Source organism: Rousettus aegyptiacus, unplaced genomic scaffold, assembly GCF_014176215.1.
Source record: "Rousettus aegyptiacus isolate mRouAeg1 unplaced genomic scaffold, mRouAeg1.p scaffold_m13_p_6, whole genome shotgun sequence".
In the NCBI taxonomy this organism is placed as follows: Eukaryota; Metazoa; Chordata; class Mammalia; order Chiroptera; family Pteropodidae; genus Rousettus; species Rousettus aegyptiacus.
Genome location: NW_023416309.1, coordinates 14685380 through 14703251, shown reverse-complemented (window position 1 = coordinate 14703251; position 17872 = coordinate 14685380). Strand labels below are relative to the sequence as shown.

Below are 17872 nucleotides of genomic sequence, written 5' to 3'. Positions count from 1 at the left end.
AATCCTGATTTTACTTAAATTTCATACATTAATTTAACACTGAGAAAGTAAAGCCTCAAGAGTCAGAACTGGACTACCTACTTTTTAGGGCATGGGCTATTCCTGAGTAAAAATACAGATTACTAAGCAACTTTGGGGAGTCACTTTATGGGAGGAAAGAAAAACTACTAGAACAAGACAAACAATTCCTTTTTAACTAAAAAAAAAATGCAAACTCAGACCTCCAAAGGTAAAATACAGAATAAAACTCGCCAGGTTAAAATCAACTTATTCCTATGGACCCAAGTAGTTGGTACTTGTTTCTTAAATCATCGATTTCAAATACCCTAGAAATACCACAGCCATAACAGAGTCAAAAAGATTTCTCTTTTCTTTTAGGACATTAGAAAAAAAATTCTAAACAGCCCTTTTAGTTAATGAGCCTCACGGGAAGCATGAGAAAAATATACTGTTGAAAGAATGACTTATTTTCCTCCCTTATTTAGAACAGATGCCAATGGATTTCCAATTCACTCTGTTTCATACTGACCTTTAAAATGTTTCTGCCATCAAATGATTCTCTTTCCTTGAAGATATATTTGCCATCCGCTGTGTAGAGATTGTACCTGCCTTCAGCTGTAAATATTGCAAAGGTAATGTTAAAAGAGAAGCTTAGATTATGTTTTCTCTTAGATTTCTATAGGTACATCTTCATGTACTACCCAAAGGGGCATAATATGGAGGGGAAAACATCAGGCTATGAGTCAAGAGACCCAGTTTCTAGTCTCAGCTCTGTCATCAACTCATTCAATATACATTTATTCATTCAACATTGTCCAAGTACTCACTGTACATTAACTATGTGATGAGGCAAATTATGTCTCCTCTACAGACCTCAATCCCTCAAAGTTAGAGGTTAAGATTAGATGATCTCTAAAGGTTCCTTGCAGGTTAAAAACACAAGATTCTATAAAAGCTGAACATATTTTTCAATATGTAAAAAAAACCCCACAAAAGTTCACACATTAACTAGTTACAAATGCTGGCTACCATGCTTTGGGTTGATTTAAGGACACCCCCAACTGAGAAAGACCCCTTTAGTTGCACACAAAGGTATCCTTACAGACGCAACACAGAGAAATGAAGCAAATCTATGACCTTAGCCTCATCAGAGCTGTGCTCTAAATCCCTGAGTTAATTTAGCTTGCTTATCTCAAAAAATGTCCTTAAAGCACAACAAGAAAAGGATGTCAAAGGAAAAGGATAACAGGAAAGAAAATGTGGAACACCATATTCTATGTCCCTTTCAAGTAAAAATTCAACACAGAGAGGAACCCAAGGCAGAGAAAATTTAAAGCATCCTCAAGAATTATTTAACTCTCAGAATATTTTCTGAATTATCAACTTTTTCCTGCCCACAACAGACTCTCAAAAATATTACTTCCACTTTTGAGTATGGTCTTTTACTGTATATAGTAATGGAGAATACCAAGTCAAAATTGGTCTACTATATCCAGAGTGCTAACTCCATGAACATAATATACCTTAGTTAGCCCATTAGAATTATACATGGGTAACTATGGCACCATTCTCTAATGAGAAGAAATCTCTTAATCAAAGATTACAATTCTGATGACATTTCACAACTTAAAAATAGGTCTCCTGTTTTGAAGAGATGTGAAATTTTAAAGTAAATCATACTAAATAAATATCAATTAAAAAAAAAGCAGTAATCATTATGTAACATTAAAGACAGATTCAAGAACTGTAAGTTGCTTTTAGCCATTAGGAAGATGCAAATCAAAACCACAAAGAGATACCACTACACCCCCACATGATGGCAATAATCAAAGACAGATAATATTAAGTGTTGGCAAATATATAGAGAAATTTAAACCCTCATTAACTGTTGATGGAAATGTAAAATGGTGGTCACTTTGGAAAACAGCCTGGCAGTTCCTCAAAAAGTTAAACACAGAGTTATTATATGACCCAGCAATTTCACTCCTAAGTATATACCCAAAAGAAATGAAAACATATGCCCACACGAAAACTTGTACATAATAACTGCTCATACTAGCATTATTCATAACAGCCAAAAAGTGGAAACAACACAAATGCTCATCAATTGATGAATGGATATATAAGATGTGGTATATCCATAAATATCCAATAACGGAATAGTATGTGGCAATAAAAAGGGATGAAGTATGACACATGATATAAAAAGAATGAACCTTGCAAATATTAAGAGGCTAGTCACAGAAGATCACATATTACATAATCTTATTTATATGACATATCTAGAAAAAAAAATTATAGACCAGAAAGTAAATTGGTGGTGCTCAGGACTAGAGGGTTAGGGGAAAACAAGGTCACTGTGAATGGGTATAGGATTCCTTTTGGGGGTGATGAAAATGTTCTAAAATTGATTGTGATAATGGTTGCACAACTCTGAATATACTAAGAATCACTGGATTATATATCTTAAATGGGAAAATTATATAGTATGTGAATTATATGTCAATGCTGTTATATTTTAAATATCTGTAAGTAGGGAAGGGTAACTGTGAACACAGAACATTTTCTTATACAAAGCTCTAGTGCTAACTTGATATAAATCTAGAACCACACAATTTAGAAGATACTGATTCATACAAAATTCAACTCTTTTATGTCAAGAAGTTAGTTAATAATAGGCATGGTGTAAGTATAAGGGCTCTGAACTAAGATTTAAGGACCAGGACAGATGCAGAATGTACTATTGGTAATATTAAATGTCTAATAAAATACTGTCTATACCCACACTGTCTAAAACAGTAGCCACTAGCCACACATGATTATTTAAATTTAAATTAATTTAAATTAAAAGTAAAAGTTCACTTTCTCAGTCTCACTAGCTATCTTCAGGTGCTCGATAACCACATGTGGATAGTGGCTACCATACTGAACATCACAGATATAGAATCTTTCTATTATCAGAGAAAGTTCTATTCGATGGTGCTGAATACAATGTATTTTTTGAAACGATTAATTTAGAGTATACTCTAGAGTTCTGAAACTCTGTCTTTATATAATGGTGTTAAAATGTACATCCTCTGGGGATCTGTGTTTTCCGAAATTAAAACTGACTGTCCAGAAGAAGACAAATACCATAAATCCCTTTAAATGTTACCAATGGAAAAGCTACAATATATCAAATATTTCAGAAAATGTTTTTTTCTGGAATTGCAAACATGCTTCTGCGATACTACTATCCAAATGAAAGAAATGTAATCCATCAGAACGATAACAAGTACAAAGCTTTGGATTCTATTAGCTACCTAAAAAAGAGTCTATAGGCTTTGACTGAGCCATCTGAACCATTTTTGATCTCAGTGCTCCCTAAGGTAAAATACTGATTTATTTAGAAAAGTCTTAAATAAAATACAATCTAGCACTACAGAACATTAACACTAGAACTAAAAATTGGATAGCTACATATCTCTTAGTACTACAGTGGATCAACCAAATGGGGTTAATATTAAATGACTTCCAGTTGGGATCTTTGATCTCAGATTCCATGAAGGAAAAAAAATATTACTCTCAACCTTGGTGCTATCAACATTTCAGGCTGAACATTCTTTGTTATGGGGGCTGTCCTATGTGTCACATAGAGGATTTCAACCCACTAGATGCCTGCAGAAATCTACTCCCAGCCCGTGACTGTGCCAACAAAAAATGTCTCCAAATAATCCCAAATGTCCTCTGGGAGGCAAAACTGTCCCTTGTTGAAAACCACTGGTCTAACATTTATTTTTACCAGCTAATCTTCCTTTCTTCTTTTCAAAATAAGCCACCAAGTACTGCATAGGGCATACTTATACTAAAATAATTATTCATTGTTTACCCAAAATTGACCTTGATGTCCTTTGCTAAATATGACAACCCTATGTGTGACAGAAATAAAAGATTTGGAATGTCATGGTACCATGCTAGCTATGTCCCTACACACTTATGTTGTGCTCATCAAAACAAGCTAACATCTAAAAAAGAAGATATATCAGAAATGCTTTGATAGCCCATTCTATTCAAACCCGAGATTTCACATAGCCTTACTGATCACAAATGGTGCTACAATATCCGAAAAGATATTTGCACACCGATGTCCTAGTAGCATTATTTACAGTGGCCTACGATAATTTGATAAAGAAGCTATGGTACATATATACAATAGAATATTACTCAGCCATAAGAAGAGATGAAATATTGCTAACATGGATGGACCTCGAGACAATCATGTTAAGCAAAATAAACCAGACAGAAAAAGTTGAAAATCACATGATATATCACTTATATGTGGGATATAAACCTAAAAGCAACAAATGAACAAGACAAACAAACAGAGCCTCATGGACATGGACAACAGACTAATGGTTACCAGAGAATGGGGAGAGGAGGAAGGGAAGAGGCAGACAAAGTAAAAGGGATCAAATATGTGGTGAGAGGAAAAAATCTAACTATGGGAAGTGAACACACAATGTAAATATGTATATGCCTTACTGTTAAAAGTGTACAGCTGAAACTTATTGGATATCATTAACTAATGTCACCATTAAAAAAATAATAATTAATTTTTTAAAAAAAGAACTGTACTACAGTTCTATGGAGGACTTACCATTGGGGTCTTTCCTGAATAGAGTATTCATGACTGTAGCGTGTAGTTTCACACTATTCCACTCTTTCACTATTAATCCAGATGCCTGAAAACGTTCCAGCACTCGATCAACTAATTCCTGCAGCCTAGAGAAATTGATGAAAGAAGTACAGAAATCTTAGTAAATTCCTGAATCCCCGATTACTAATTCAACAACGTTTATGGAGGATCTGCTCTGGGCCAATCACAGTACATTTTGGGAACAGAACTCAAGAAGCCAGGCTCAACAGAGTTGCCTAAAATGAAATGCTTTATTGGTTCATCCAGTCGCAAACCAAAAGTTACTATGGTTTCTGCCAGGATCAAATGAGGTCTGGTACGACTCTAATAAGACATTTGCTCACTGGGAAGGGGCATGCACTATGAAGATCTCAGTAGCATTGGACACTGTACCAGTATTTAAACAAGGTGGAAATATAGTACCAATAAAAACAACTACATATAAGAAAATCCACAGGCTGCATAACATTCTGTGTATGGACTCCAGGTAATTCTAAGCACTACAAGTTCTATAGTGGGTGAGCTCTATCACAATGAAAGCCACTCATTCTAATATCTTCACTAGTATCAATTCCTGTACAGGATGTTTTTGTTCTGTTCAAGTGTTTTGCATAACAGCTTGAAGAATTCTCTTTGACATTTCTTGTAAGGTCAGTCTAGTGGTAATGAACCTCAGGTTTTGTCTGACAAACTCTTTATCTCTCCATTAATTCTGAAGAATAACTTTGCCAGTTGTGCTGAAAAAAAAAAAAGGATCATTATCCCAGCAAGTATGTGGTGGAGCAGATCTTGGTCCTAGGCCTAAGGAAGCAGCCATCTTCTGTGACTACACACTCATCTGAGGGTAAAATTCAGATTGTAGCTTTTAGATATTGTGCCAAAACATCCACCCTGAACCTGGAGAAGCTCTCACTGAACGTTACCACTGATGAGGAGGTCCGCATCAAATGATGGAGCAGTGTACCTACCTGGTGACAATTGCAGGGAGGAGCCTGTACCTTTCAACATTTCCACTGGCTTTTTTAAAGATATGTGCTGCATGCTAATTGACTTCTTCCCTGGCTCAAAATAATCTTTTATTAGTCACTAATGTACTAATGAACAATGGAGTTCACATTTCTTAGATTTTACATTTTTAGATGTACTAGTGATATTTGTGTCAAATATCACCTCTTTTCTTGGATACAAGTAGCTCTGAGATATTTATAGAGCTCACGAATCTTCTACTGCTTCTTGCGCCATGGCCCTGTGGTAAGCAGTGAGCAGCTCCTCCTTGAGATGGGTTTGTTTTTACTAGAGACATGGGCCAAATTCACCTTGTGGCAGCCTACCTCTGGCAATTGTTCTGGCTGCAGCAGATGAGTTGCTTGAGACTTATCTCCAAGTGGACAACAGCCTCTAGTACCTCAATCTCCCAGTTATCTTTCGCCCATTTAGACATGGACAAAACAACCCTTTGCTATATGTACTGCATACTGCAGCAAGAGGGAGTTGTTCTCCCCTCAAGACTGACTCAGGAGCACAAACAATTCTTTTAACTTTATGGTTTTCAGCCTCCAAAGCTCCAAATTAATCTCAAAATTCTAATTTATCTTACTTGTTTTTATGAAATAGTGCCTATTAACCAAAAAACATTTATAACATGAGTAATCCATAATTAATAATAAAACAAACACCCATGCCCTCTCTACCAAACTTCAGAAATAGAACATAAGACTGGGACAAGAGTGAGGCAAGTGAGGCACTTGCTTTGAACACAAAATTTAAGGGGCTACGCCAAAACGCAGTAACCAAGATAAATCATGTTTTAGTGCAATATTTTTAAAAATCAAAATTAACTTTGAAAAAATCTACAATGAACAGAATATCAAAATTTGGAATGAAGATGGGATCAGTATTACTGAGTTTTCCTTTTGCCTCAGACTCCAGTACAGTTTGGCATGGGATAGATCATTACAACATACCCGTTCCTCAGGATGTTCCCTGCTCTAGAGACCCCAGTGACTTCTTTTTGCTTGCTCCAACATCTATTAGAGCAGCCTCATAATACCAGCACTCCTCAACATGCATATTTTCTCACCAGGCTTCCTCCACTTAACTACTTGACAGCTGCCACCTCTGTGCCTCCTGTTCCCTGGTACACAGTAGCCACCCCCTCCCTCCACCTATGCAAATCATACCATCCTTCTGGACCCAACCCAAACCCCACTTTTCTATGAAGCCTAACTATCTTAACACCCTTCTCTGAAATGCTGCCCTGTTTATAAGGTGTGCTCTTCTTAGCATTCTTAGAGATGGTCCCTTAATATTTCAAGTTTGTCTATCTTGTTCCCCTACTAGATTACATGCTCCTTAAAAGCATGTTATATTTGTCTTGTATCTGGCAGAGCACCATTATACTTAGCTTTCAGAAGCTATTGCCTGTGATTGGTTAACTGATGAACCTGACTGATTAAAAAGTAAGACCCGAATGTAAAATAAAATAAAATAAATAAAATAAAATAAACATGGTCTTAAAGGATCATTAAAGATTCCCAAATAAAATCAGGAAAGGAAGAACTTGACTTCAAGCAGAAGAATAGCCTGCAACCATCACAGCTTATTTGGAAAACTGCCAATTATTTAATATAGCTATAACAGTGAGAAAAAAGGGACAGTGGAGATGAGGTAGATATACGTAGTAGTCAGACCATGGGAAGCCACAGAAATTTTTTTAAAGGAAATGATATGGTCAGCTGTCCATTTTTGAAAGCTGACTCTGTGGCAGAGTAGAGAATGCTTTAGAAAGGATAGGGATCAGTGGTATAGAAGTCAGCTAGGTGGTACTATATAACAGTACACATAACAACAAATAATGTGTCAGGTACTATTCTAAGCACTTTATATAGGTGAAATCATTTGATCCTCAAATACATTACCATCTCTATTTTACCAATGAGGAAACAGAGGCGTAGGGATGTTATGAAACTTGACCAATTAACAAGTGGAACATCCAAAATTAGAACAATTTCAGTCTGGCTTCAGAGTACATGAAGGACAGCACTATAAAAGAGAAAAGGATGAAGATCTAAACATGGCAGGGACAATTCAAAACAAGAGAATAGATTCTAAAGAACAATATGAGTGAGCAGTACCCTCAGATATGGCAGTGCTAAGGCAAAGGAAGCAGTTGAGAGTGACTCCTCAGAGTATATCTTAAAGGACCAGGTGGGTCTCTGGCCAAGGTGCGGACTTGCAGAGAAGGAATTGCTATTGTTGTGTTGTTCTGTGGGGAGGGTTTATATTGTATATGCTTTCGAACATGTGGCACAGGATACCAAGTAGGATATGTTTGAGACAGAGATGGAAATACAAGTCTGAAGCTCAAGAGAAAAATCTGGGCAAAAGATACAGATTTGGAAGTCATTAGCGCACAAACAGAAGTTGAAAGCATAGGACAGATATAGTCATAGGAGAAAAGAGGATCCAGAGCAAGCCAAGAAGAGAAAGGAAAGAGCCCTATGGGATATTCATATGTAAGGGGCAGAGAAGGAACCAGCAAAGACAATCAATAAGGATGAGGAATAAGAAAAGTAAGACTTCGGAAAGGCCGAAAGGAGAATTACAAGGGGGAAAACAAGGAATAATCAGCATAGTACAATGCTACAGTAAATTAAAGTAATAAAAGGAACAAAAAGTGCCTACTTATTTATCACAATTAGAACATTTTGCTGGCACACTGGAGATGAAAACCTTGTTACAGAGGACCAAGGGAGAAACCAGAAGGGGAGTGGGGTTAGTGAACATAAACGCTTTCAAGAAACTTGAAAGGAATGTGACAACTAATGCCTTGATAATTAAAAGGTACGGAGTTGAGGGAAGGTTGATTGTGTTTTGTTTTCAATGAGAAGAAAGAGTTGAAAATGCTTACTGACAACAAGAAATTATCCAACAGATAAGGAAGATGAAACTTTAGGCAACAGAAACAACATAACAAGATCTCAAAAGAGAGAAGAAGGGCCAATGTGCTCATAGGTGACGGGAATATTGAGGTGAAGAAAAAAACAAGTCCCAGCCCTTAGGCAGCTTATATTCTAGTGGTAGGAGACAGCTGGACAGTGAACATACACATATATTACATCAGGTGGTGCTAAGTGCTCTGAAGAAAATGAAATGGAAAAGAGATAAAAAAAAAAATGCAATTGGGAGTAGGTGTACTATTTAGATGAGGTAATCAGGGAAGACCTCCCTGATAAAGTGACATTTGAACAGATACCTGAGGGAACAGCATTTCTGAGAAAGGAAACAGTAAGTACACACATCTGAGGCAGCATATGAACAGTATGATTAAGAATAGTAAGCCAATATATGCAGTGAAATCAGGGAGGGAGGTGATGAGGTTGGAGAGGTAGAGGAGACTAGGTCACATGGGGTTTGCATAGGGCTCATATACCCTCGTAAGGGCTTTGGCTTATCTCTGAGTGGGATGGGGAGCTTTTGGAGGGTTTTCGACAGAAGAATAACACGATCTGACTGACATTTTAAAAGAAAACCTCTGACTTCCATGTGGAGGACAGACTGGTAGAGGAAAGAATGGAAGCAGGAAGGCCATTAGGAAGCTGTCATAGGTGGCTAGGGTGGTAGCAGGGTGGCAGCAGTAGAGGTGGTGAGAAGAGGCAGCTTTTCTGATATACTGGAATCAAGAGTTAAAGATAATTTTAAAAGAATCTTTGTCCTAAACAACTGAAAGACTGAACATCAAAGAACATAACACATCCAAGAATTTATGAGAAATTCTGTAGAGAGGAAAGGGCAGCAATTAAATGGAAAGGCAGGCTAAAGCCATGTTGTGATGGCTCCTGTGGGCGAGACAGTGTTGAAATCTTATTTGGTAGGCATAGGAAATCAATGAGGGTTTGTAAGAAGCAAGCTACACAGGGGAAAACTAAAAGCAGGAAGACAGTTAAGAGATGTTGTGCTTTCTTACATAGTTATCTTAATTTTTTTCTGATTACAAATATATGTTTATTATAGAAAAAATGGAAAATTCAGAAAAGCACTGAAAGGAAAGCATAACCTCACCATCCACACATAAACACTTAACTTCTGTAATATAATGTTTAAGACTTTTCTACAGATATATATCAATTTATTTAAAAAACCATTTTTCTATAACTTGCTTACTTCACTTAAAATTGCTTGAATATTTATCCATGCATGAAATAGTTTTCTAAAATATCATTTCTATACCTTTTAGAGGAGTTTGAACCAGCAATGAGACATGATTAACCAATAAAATATTGGTAAGGATGGAGAAAGAGGGCTGATTTAACAAAACAACTTTGTTCCTACATTCCTAAGGGGAAAATAAAATATATTCAGTCTGGATATAACTCTGACTGTCACTAACTGATTTAATTAATTGTGCATGTGGATCTCCAAATAAAGACCTACAGTAAATTGGATCTAAAATTTTTGATTGGACGTGGTTCCATAGTGTAACAGTGAGCACATCTGCTTTACTTTACATGCAGAAGGTCCTGGGTTCATGCCCCAGTGGACCCACAGTCCATGGTCTATGGCCATGCCCGATGAACAAGCCCGATGTCTGATCTCGGTAGCTAAGCAGGGTCGGGCTTGGTTAGTACTTGGATGGGAGGTCACCTAGGAAGACCAAGTGCTGTAGGTATAAATAATAATAAATAAATATATATATAGTAAAATTTCTGATTAACACATCACAGAGCCATAAAGTTTTGAAATATTTCTAAATATTGCAACATAGTTTAAGTCTGAACATAATCAAGCACCGCAAAATCCACCAAATTACAAATCACAACAAAGTGGTGCCTCTCTTTTCTCTCTCCTCTATTAAAGAAAAAGAAGTAGATAGGGAGTTCAGCTCCTTATCAAACAGAAACAGGGAACAAGAAATACTAGAGGAAGGAAATTATATAGACTAAGTGAAAGAAACCAGTTTCCAGCTTTGACTTTCTGGAAAATTAAGATTTCTGTCTAATTTACAGACTTAGAACTTTGAAGTGACTAAAGACCTTTAAAATTTTCTTGTCTAACCTGATCATTTTACACAAGAAGAAACAAAGCACAGACAGGTTGACTTGCTCAAAGTCGAGGCAAAGAGACCCGAATCCCCAAGCCTCCTAGCAGCCGTTTTGCTCTGTTATCACTGTGCACTCCACAAAAGTTGGCTCCTTATCTTATCTGCTGCTTTATGCTGGCACCTAAATTAGTGCCTAATGCTCAATAAATAGTTGTTGGATGCATGTATGCATGCATGAATTCATAGATGACAAATACTTTGACATTCTATTAAAAAAACTTAAGGATACTCGGTACAATCACTAAATTTCAGGTTGATGTCATGGTTAATACATTTGACAATAAGTCAGTATATTTCTAACAGAATAGTCTTTCGAATCTTACTTCACTGATCCTTTCCTGTTAAACTATGAATAAGTCACAAAGCTTCTCTATGCCTTTGCTTCCTTATAATTGAATTAAAAATAACAGAGGGTTGCTATGAGAAAAATAACAAATTATTCTTCAGCAGCTTTACCATTTAGATCAGGGGCCCCCAACACCCTGGCCATGGACCAGTACTGGTCCGTGGCTGTTTAGGAACCAGGCCACACAGCAGGAGGTGAACAGCAGGCAAGCAAGTGAAGCTTCATCTGTAGTTGCAGCAGCTCCCCAGGGCTACCATCACTGCCTCAGATCATCGGGCATTAGATTCTCGTAGGAGCACTGATCCCTGGTGCCAAAAAAGGTTGGGGACCACTGATTTAGACAGTGCTTGGATTTGAAAACAGACTCCAGTTATTATGTTTTAAATTAAAGTTTTTAATTTAAAGGCCTGTCAGTCTGTAAGTGCTACAAAGCATTCCAGAGCCATCTTTACAGATATGGACTTGAGCTGAAAAATGACCACTGACTCCCTAGAAAATGCAAACTCCAGGCTTTTGTTTGGGCTTTTTTTGTCCTGAATTTAATTGTTTTATCCAATTAATATTTCCTGAGTACTTACTGTATACAAGCATTATGCTAAGTGACCATAGTCCTTGTTATTAGGAGCTTACAATCTATTAAGATAACTATAAATAAGACTTTGGTAATGACACAAACAATACAGGGTGCTTTGGGTAATTTAAACATGGAAGAAATTATGGGTGGGGACAAGAATAGGCTACTAGAAGAATGGGTTTAGAACAAGCTAACTGTACTCAAATAATCCTTGAAATAAAACAAATATTCACTGAACATCTACTATGAGCCATGAATTATAAAAGGCACTGAATATACAATGCTGAATAAGATATCCTCCTTGCTCCCCAAAATCTTACAGTCTGTGTGAGAAAAAGAAGAAAGGATAGCAAGAAGAAAAGATAGCATTTGGACACACACAAAAAATGAAGAGTAACATGAGAGAAATTTAAGTCTCTAGAAACAAGATTAACAGACACAGAGGATCATCGATAAGCAGTGAAGCTGGCTAGGACTTAGGGCAAGTACTAGACAGTGGAAGATCAAGTTGAAATATTAAGTTGGTTTCATACTGGAAGATCTTGAATGCTAGACTGAGGAATATGAATAAATTCAAAAGATGATGTGAAAGTATAGATTTTTAAGCAAGTAAGTTCTATGGCATACAAGCTATGGCTTAGGAAGACTCATGTAGCAGTATTTCATAGGATCTAATACTCTGACATAAAAGTAATGTCTAAGTAATCTAAATAAAAGTAATATCATGAGAAGAGTAAACTATAGAACAACATATGTAATGTGATTCCATTTGTGTAAAATAATATGCATAGACAAGGACTCTCAGCAGTGTTTGCTCTGTTTACAATCTACTGGGAACAAAAACTGGGAGAGTTAGAATGGGGGAAGAGAACTATTTAATTTTCACTTTACCAATCTGTAAGGCTTTATTTTTATAAGAAAAAACAATGTAAAAAGAAGCAGCTTGGCTATGAAAGGAAGATGGCAAACTGAAAGATGGCACAGCGATGCTGGGCTGCACAGCTGTAGAACTTAACTCTTATTATACATACACATAACACCTCTCATCGTCTTTTCACCAAACTTCTCAAAAGAGTAGTCTGTCTCCGATAATTCTTATTCTCCTCCATCTGCCCCATCATAAGCACAGGCTCTATAGTGAAACAGAGCTAGGCCAAACCATAATTCTACCACTTACAAACACATACCAATTACTACTGACCTTGACCTGACCAAGTATACCTAAATAAATATAACTTGCCTGTTATAAAGTTTTTAAAAACAATCAAATAAGCTAAAAGAAAAAAAATTACTATCCAGAAATAGCCACTGGTGAGATTTTTATGTATTCAGATTAACTGCTTTACTTCGCTCTTGCTCTCTCTTCCCACCTTTGATGGGAAAAATAATAAATGTATATATATAAACTGATTTGTAATCTGTTTTCATCACATAGTCTATAATGAATATTTTCCATTTTTCTGAGACACTTTTTATTCAGATCCATACTATTCTCTATTCTACAAATGTTCTCGTTTTTTCCCCCACCATTTGATTTTGAGGACTATTTAGACTCTTTCTGGTATTTATTGTTCTACAACAATACTGTAATAAGTATCTCCATATATAGATATTTGTCTGCGTATCTGATTGATTCCACTGGAGAAATTCCTATTCAGAGATTTAGCAAGTCCAAGAAGTATAAAACTTTGGAATAAAGTGCCAGCTTGATTTCTGAAAAGTTTGTACTAATTTATACTCTTACCAGCAGTGACTTTCTCATGTTACTTATTAAACACCTACTAGTTTTTTTCTACTTTTAAAATTGTGTTTTAATAATTCAATTCTTAAGAAGATGTAGGGTCTTTATGGAAAAGGTCATTTTATCCATTTTTGTGTCCCTTATGGTGTCTAAAAGAGTGCCTTGTACCTTGTTAGTACTAAGCTATTTATTTTGGGGTATTTATCTTTTGTCTAATCACTTGTTAGCTCTTTTACTGATCTGTCAATTTTAGAGCTTTTCTTAGTAGACTTTATCCACAAAAAATAACAATTTTTGTCATCCTTTCGATTCTCTGTTTTATAGCTTAAGTATTATTAGCTTTAAGTTTCAAAATGATGTGTTTAAGATTAATGGTTTAGGCAACCATTGTGTTATTTCTGATTAGAATGGGAATAAGTTCAGTAAAAATTACCATTTAATATGACTGTTGTTTTTGCTTTAAAACAGATATTTATCATATTAGGCAGCATCTTTCTATTCCTATTTTCTGGAAATTTTAATGAAAAAATTTGAATTTCATTAAAAGCCTTCTACGCATTATTTAGATATTTTAAGTTTGCTCTATTAATCAGGATATTATTAGATATCCTGGTCTTAATTCATCTTTGCATTCCTGAGATAAACCAGCTTAGTCATAATAATAAATCATATCATCTGACCTGTACACTTCACTTTCAGAAAATTGCCAAATTAAGCAGATTTTACTATTCTTGCACTGATGTATCTAATCTCATTGTTACTGTTCTACTTCAAGTCTTCTTTCCTTCTCATCTGAATTATTGTAATGGTTTTTAAATATTTCCTCTCCTGTTCCTGGCTCTTCATTTCAATTATATACATAGTATATAACTGCATTAAATTTATAGAGAATCATTTGGGAAGAAGTGACATCTTTACGAAACTAAGTCTATCATTGAATATGGGCATCTCTCAATTTATTTAGAATTTCCTGCAAAAGGATCCTGCACGTACTTTGTTATATTTATTCCTAAGAACCTTATAGTCACTGTTGCTACTGTGAATGGATGGTGTCTTTTTTAAAAGATGTTTACAATGTATAGAAAAGCACTTGATTTTATTATACTAATATTATAGCCAATCACTTTGCTAAACTCTCTTGTTATTTCTAATAACTTGATTGATAATTATAAATAACCTGGTTTCATTTCCGGTCCATAAAATGTGATTTGTAAGATACCAACTCCTTGAAATTTATTAATCCTTACTTTATGAATCTACTTTGTAATCTATTTGTTTTAACTATTTCATGTGCCTGAACAGAAAATGAATTTTTTAATACTGGGTATATAATTCCAGAGATAACTATTACATTAAATTTGTTAATTGCTAAAATCTCTGTATCTTTACTGATTTTACAGCTACTTGACTTATAATAACTGGTCAATATCGGGGCTTTTCTCCAATAATTGGAAGATATGTGGTAATCTCCTCCTATGATGATGGCTTTCTTGATTTCTCCCCTATAAAATATTAATTATACAAATTTGGCTTAACTACTTTGAGGCTGTTCTGTTACGTTCATACAAGTTTACATCTTCCTGGTAAACTGAACCTTTTATTACCAAGTAATAGTCCTCTCTTATTACTAATAAGTAATAGTCCTCTCTTATTGCATTTTTCTTTAAGCCTATCATGTTTGATATTCATTCTGTTATGCTTTCTTTTGATATTTGACTAGTATATCATTTTCCTTTCTATTATTTCAACTGTAGCGGGGAGAAAAAACTTTCCTCTACCCTTCAAGGTTCTTTTCCACTAATAATTAAATATACATGAGACAGATTAACAAGATAAAATAATCAAATTTAATTACATATATACGTAAGGAAACCCCACATACATGAGAGGTCCAAAAACAGAAAAGAAAATGAAGTATATATGACATTCTGAAGTAGGATAAGGTAAGGCAACTTGGGGACTTCAGAGGAGAAAAAGGTCATTCGCAGGATGATAAGAAGAGCAGATATTCAGTAATTAGAAGCTTGTCCTACTATATAGATAGGTCACAAAAAGTTATTTCTGCAGGGGGATCACTTTATAAATTATGTAAATGTCTAACCATTGTGCTGTAAACTTGAAACCAATATAAAAAAAATTTTTTTAATGTAAAATAAAGAAGTTATTTTTGGTGACAACTCTTATTATGGGTAAGACCCCTAATTTAAATTCGTTAAGGAAGAGGTGAAAGTTTCTCGTGAGCCTACAGGATCTCAACTGCCTTCAGATCAAAATAGTTTGCATGCCAAATGGCACATTTTGGAGAGGCCTGCACTGAATTCCTTCACAACCTTATGCTGTGGATGTATCTCTTATAAGAAGCATATAACTAAATTTTGTTCATATCTAACCTTTTTGTTCATATTATACCTTTCTTAACTGGTTTATTTCATTACTATATGAGTATTATATGTGTGTACTTCTTCCTATCATCTTAGTTTTTAATTTTTACTCATTCCACTTTTTTCCTACCCTTCTTGCCTCTCTTTGGATTGAATTTATATTTGTTCCTTTCCTTTTTCTATTTGTTTAGAATTTATTCTCACAGTTGTTAGACTTACTTTTAAAACTGTACTATGCTGCACATTTAGCTTAAGAAATTTAAATATCTTAATACCCTCTCCTAAATAATAAAAAACTTTAAAATACTTCAACTCCAGAATTCCCCTTAGTCCCAACTTGCATGCTGTTAGTTAACATTTATGTTAGCTGAACAATGTTAATCATTTTTAAAAATAGTATATAAAGACAAATGTCTTTTTATATAAACATTTCTTACTGCAACTCATACTATCTTTCTTGCATCTCAGACTTTCAGAATTCATTTTCCTTTTCCTGAAATATATCCTTTAGAAGTTCCTTTTCTGCAGATATCTCATGGTGATAAATTCTGAGTTTTTTTCATGTATAAAAGTCTTTATTTCAACTTTGTTCTTTAAAGATTTTTTTTTTCTGAGTACACAATTCCAGGTTGACTATTATTTTCCCTAGAAAATATTCTGCTGTTTTTGGCTTTTGTTGTTGATACTGGGAAGTCCACTGTTCTTATAATTGTCAATCCTTGAAAATGACTTTTCTTAAGATCTTCTCTTTGTCTTTAGTATTCTGCCATTCCATTATGATTTATCCTAATATGAATTTATTTTTATTTATTCTACTTGTATTTCACCTTTTTTCTCTTATCTATTGCCACTGCTCCAATCCTTGCCCCTTTAATTTCTTCACATGGCCATCTCATGTCATTCTAACCCTCTCTCATTATACCTCACACATATCTGGGATTTACTAGGCTTTTTCTTGCCTCAGGGCTTTTGCTCTGCATTTTCTTTTGCCTAAAACAAAAGGTGAGAAGAGCTTTCCCATCTTTTTTAGATCTCGATTCAATATAGATTCCTTAGGGAACTTTTTGTTGACCCCGCCCACCCCCAATCTAAAATGCCAAGATATTCTCTCTGTTTAGTAGAGCACCATATTTCCCCTGCTTTATATTTATCACACTTTACAATTATATATTTGTCATTTGTTAACACCTATTTTTTCAATTAGTCTGTAAACTACATGGGACAATGACTGTCTGGCTTTACTCACCATTCTATATTCAAAGCCTAGCACAGTACCTGGCACACACTGGGCAATCAATAAATTTTTGTTGAACAAACAAATGATCAAATAAAAATCCAACTTCCTTTACATGGCACATAATAGTGCTTCTAGATCTGCATTTGCTATTTATTCTTTTCCTAAAATGCTACTGCATCAGCCTGCAAACTTCTTATTCACCCAAGAAATCAAGAAACCTCCTCTCTGAAGCCTTTTTTTTTTTAAATAAAATTTGTCTACATAAGGACATAATTTTGCTGCTAACCTTCAACCTCTAGAACCTCAATCATAACCTTAATCACTCCAGAGTAACCTAATTACTGACATCTGCATCTACCTTCAGACAGAGCCCTAGGGTCTACTGCATCTCATACACTGGACATGTGAAAAATATCTGAGGGAAAAAGGTACTGGAAATGCCCTATAGAGTAAAATAGCTGATGAGGTTAGGTCTTTGAGGAGATAAGAAGGAAGGGGGAGGGGTCATGAGCAGAAGTAAAGGGATCAGCCTCATCAGAGATAATGTATGCCATTCTGCAGAAAGAGTAAAATTGAGTGGGGTGTGTATGATGAAAATAGGTAGATTGTAAAGGAAAAAGTAAGGAAGTTGATAAATTGGCTTAATGTGCTTAGTAAAATATAAGATAGCCATTCTTCTGAGAGGGGCTGAGGGTGGAGTCCTGAGAGAGTAACAAACAGAACAGAATATCCACTGTGTTCAACACTCAGTCTTAGCAATAGCTGACTACTAATTAATGATTAAAAGGTTGAACACAAATTCCTTAACCAATCATGCT

The 17872-nt window shown here is 35.3% G+C and overlaps 1 protein-coding gene across 6 annotated transcripts in view; it reads right to left on the bottom strand.

The window, feature by feature from the left end:
- ASCC1 (activating signal cointegrator 1 complex subunit 1) overlaps positions 1-17872 on the bottom strand; it is an 85749-nt gene that overhangs the window by 18820 nt on the left and 49057 nt on the right. For 4 of the 6 annotated variants that reach the window (XM_016162297.2, XM_016162299.2, XM_016162301.2 and 1 more), the window contains exons 8-9: positions 4637-4761; positions 530-615 (exon numbers count right to left, since the gene is read on the bottom strand). In XM_016162297.2, coding sequence (XP_016017783.2) covers positions 530-615; positions 4637-4761 — 211 coding nt within the window. The remainder of the gene's footprint in view (positions 1-529; positions 616-4636; positions 4762-17872) is intronic. The other 2 variants (XM_036222179.1, XM_036222180.1) reach the window with 1 other exon arrangement.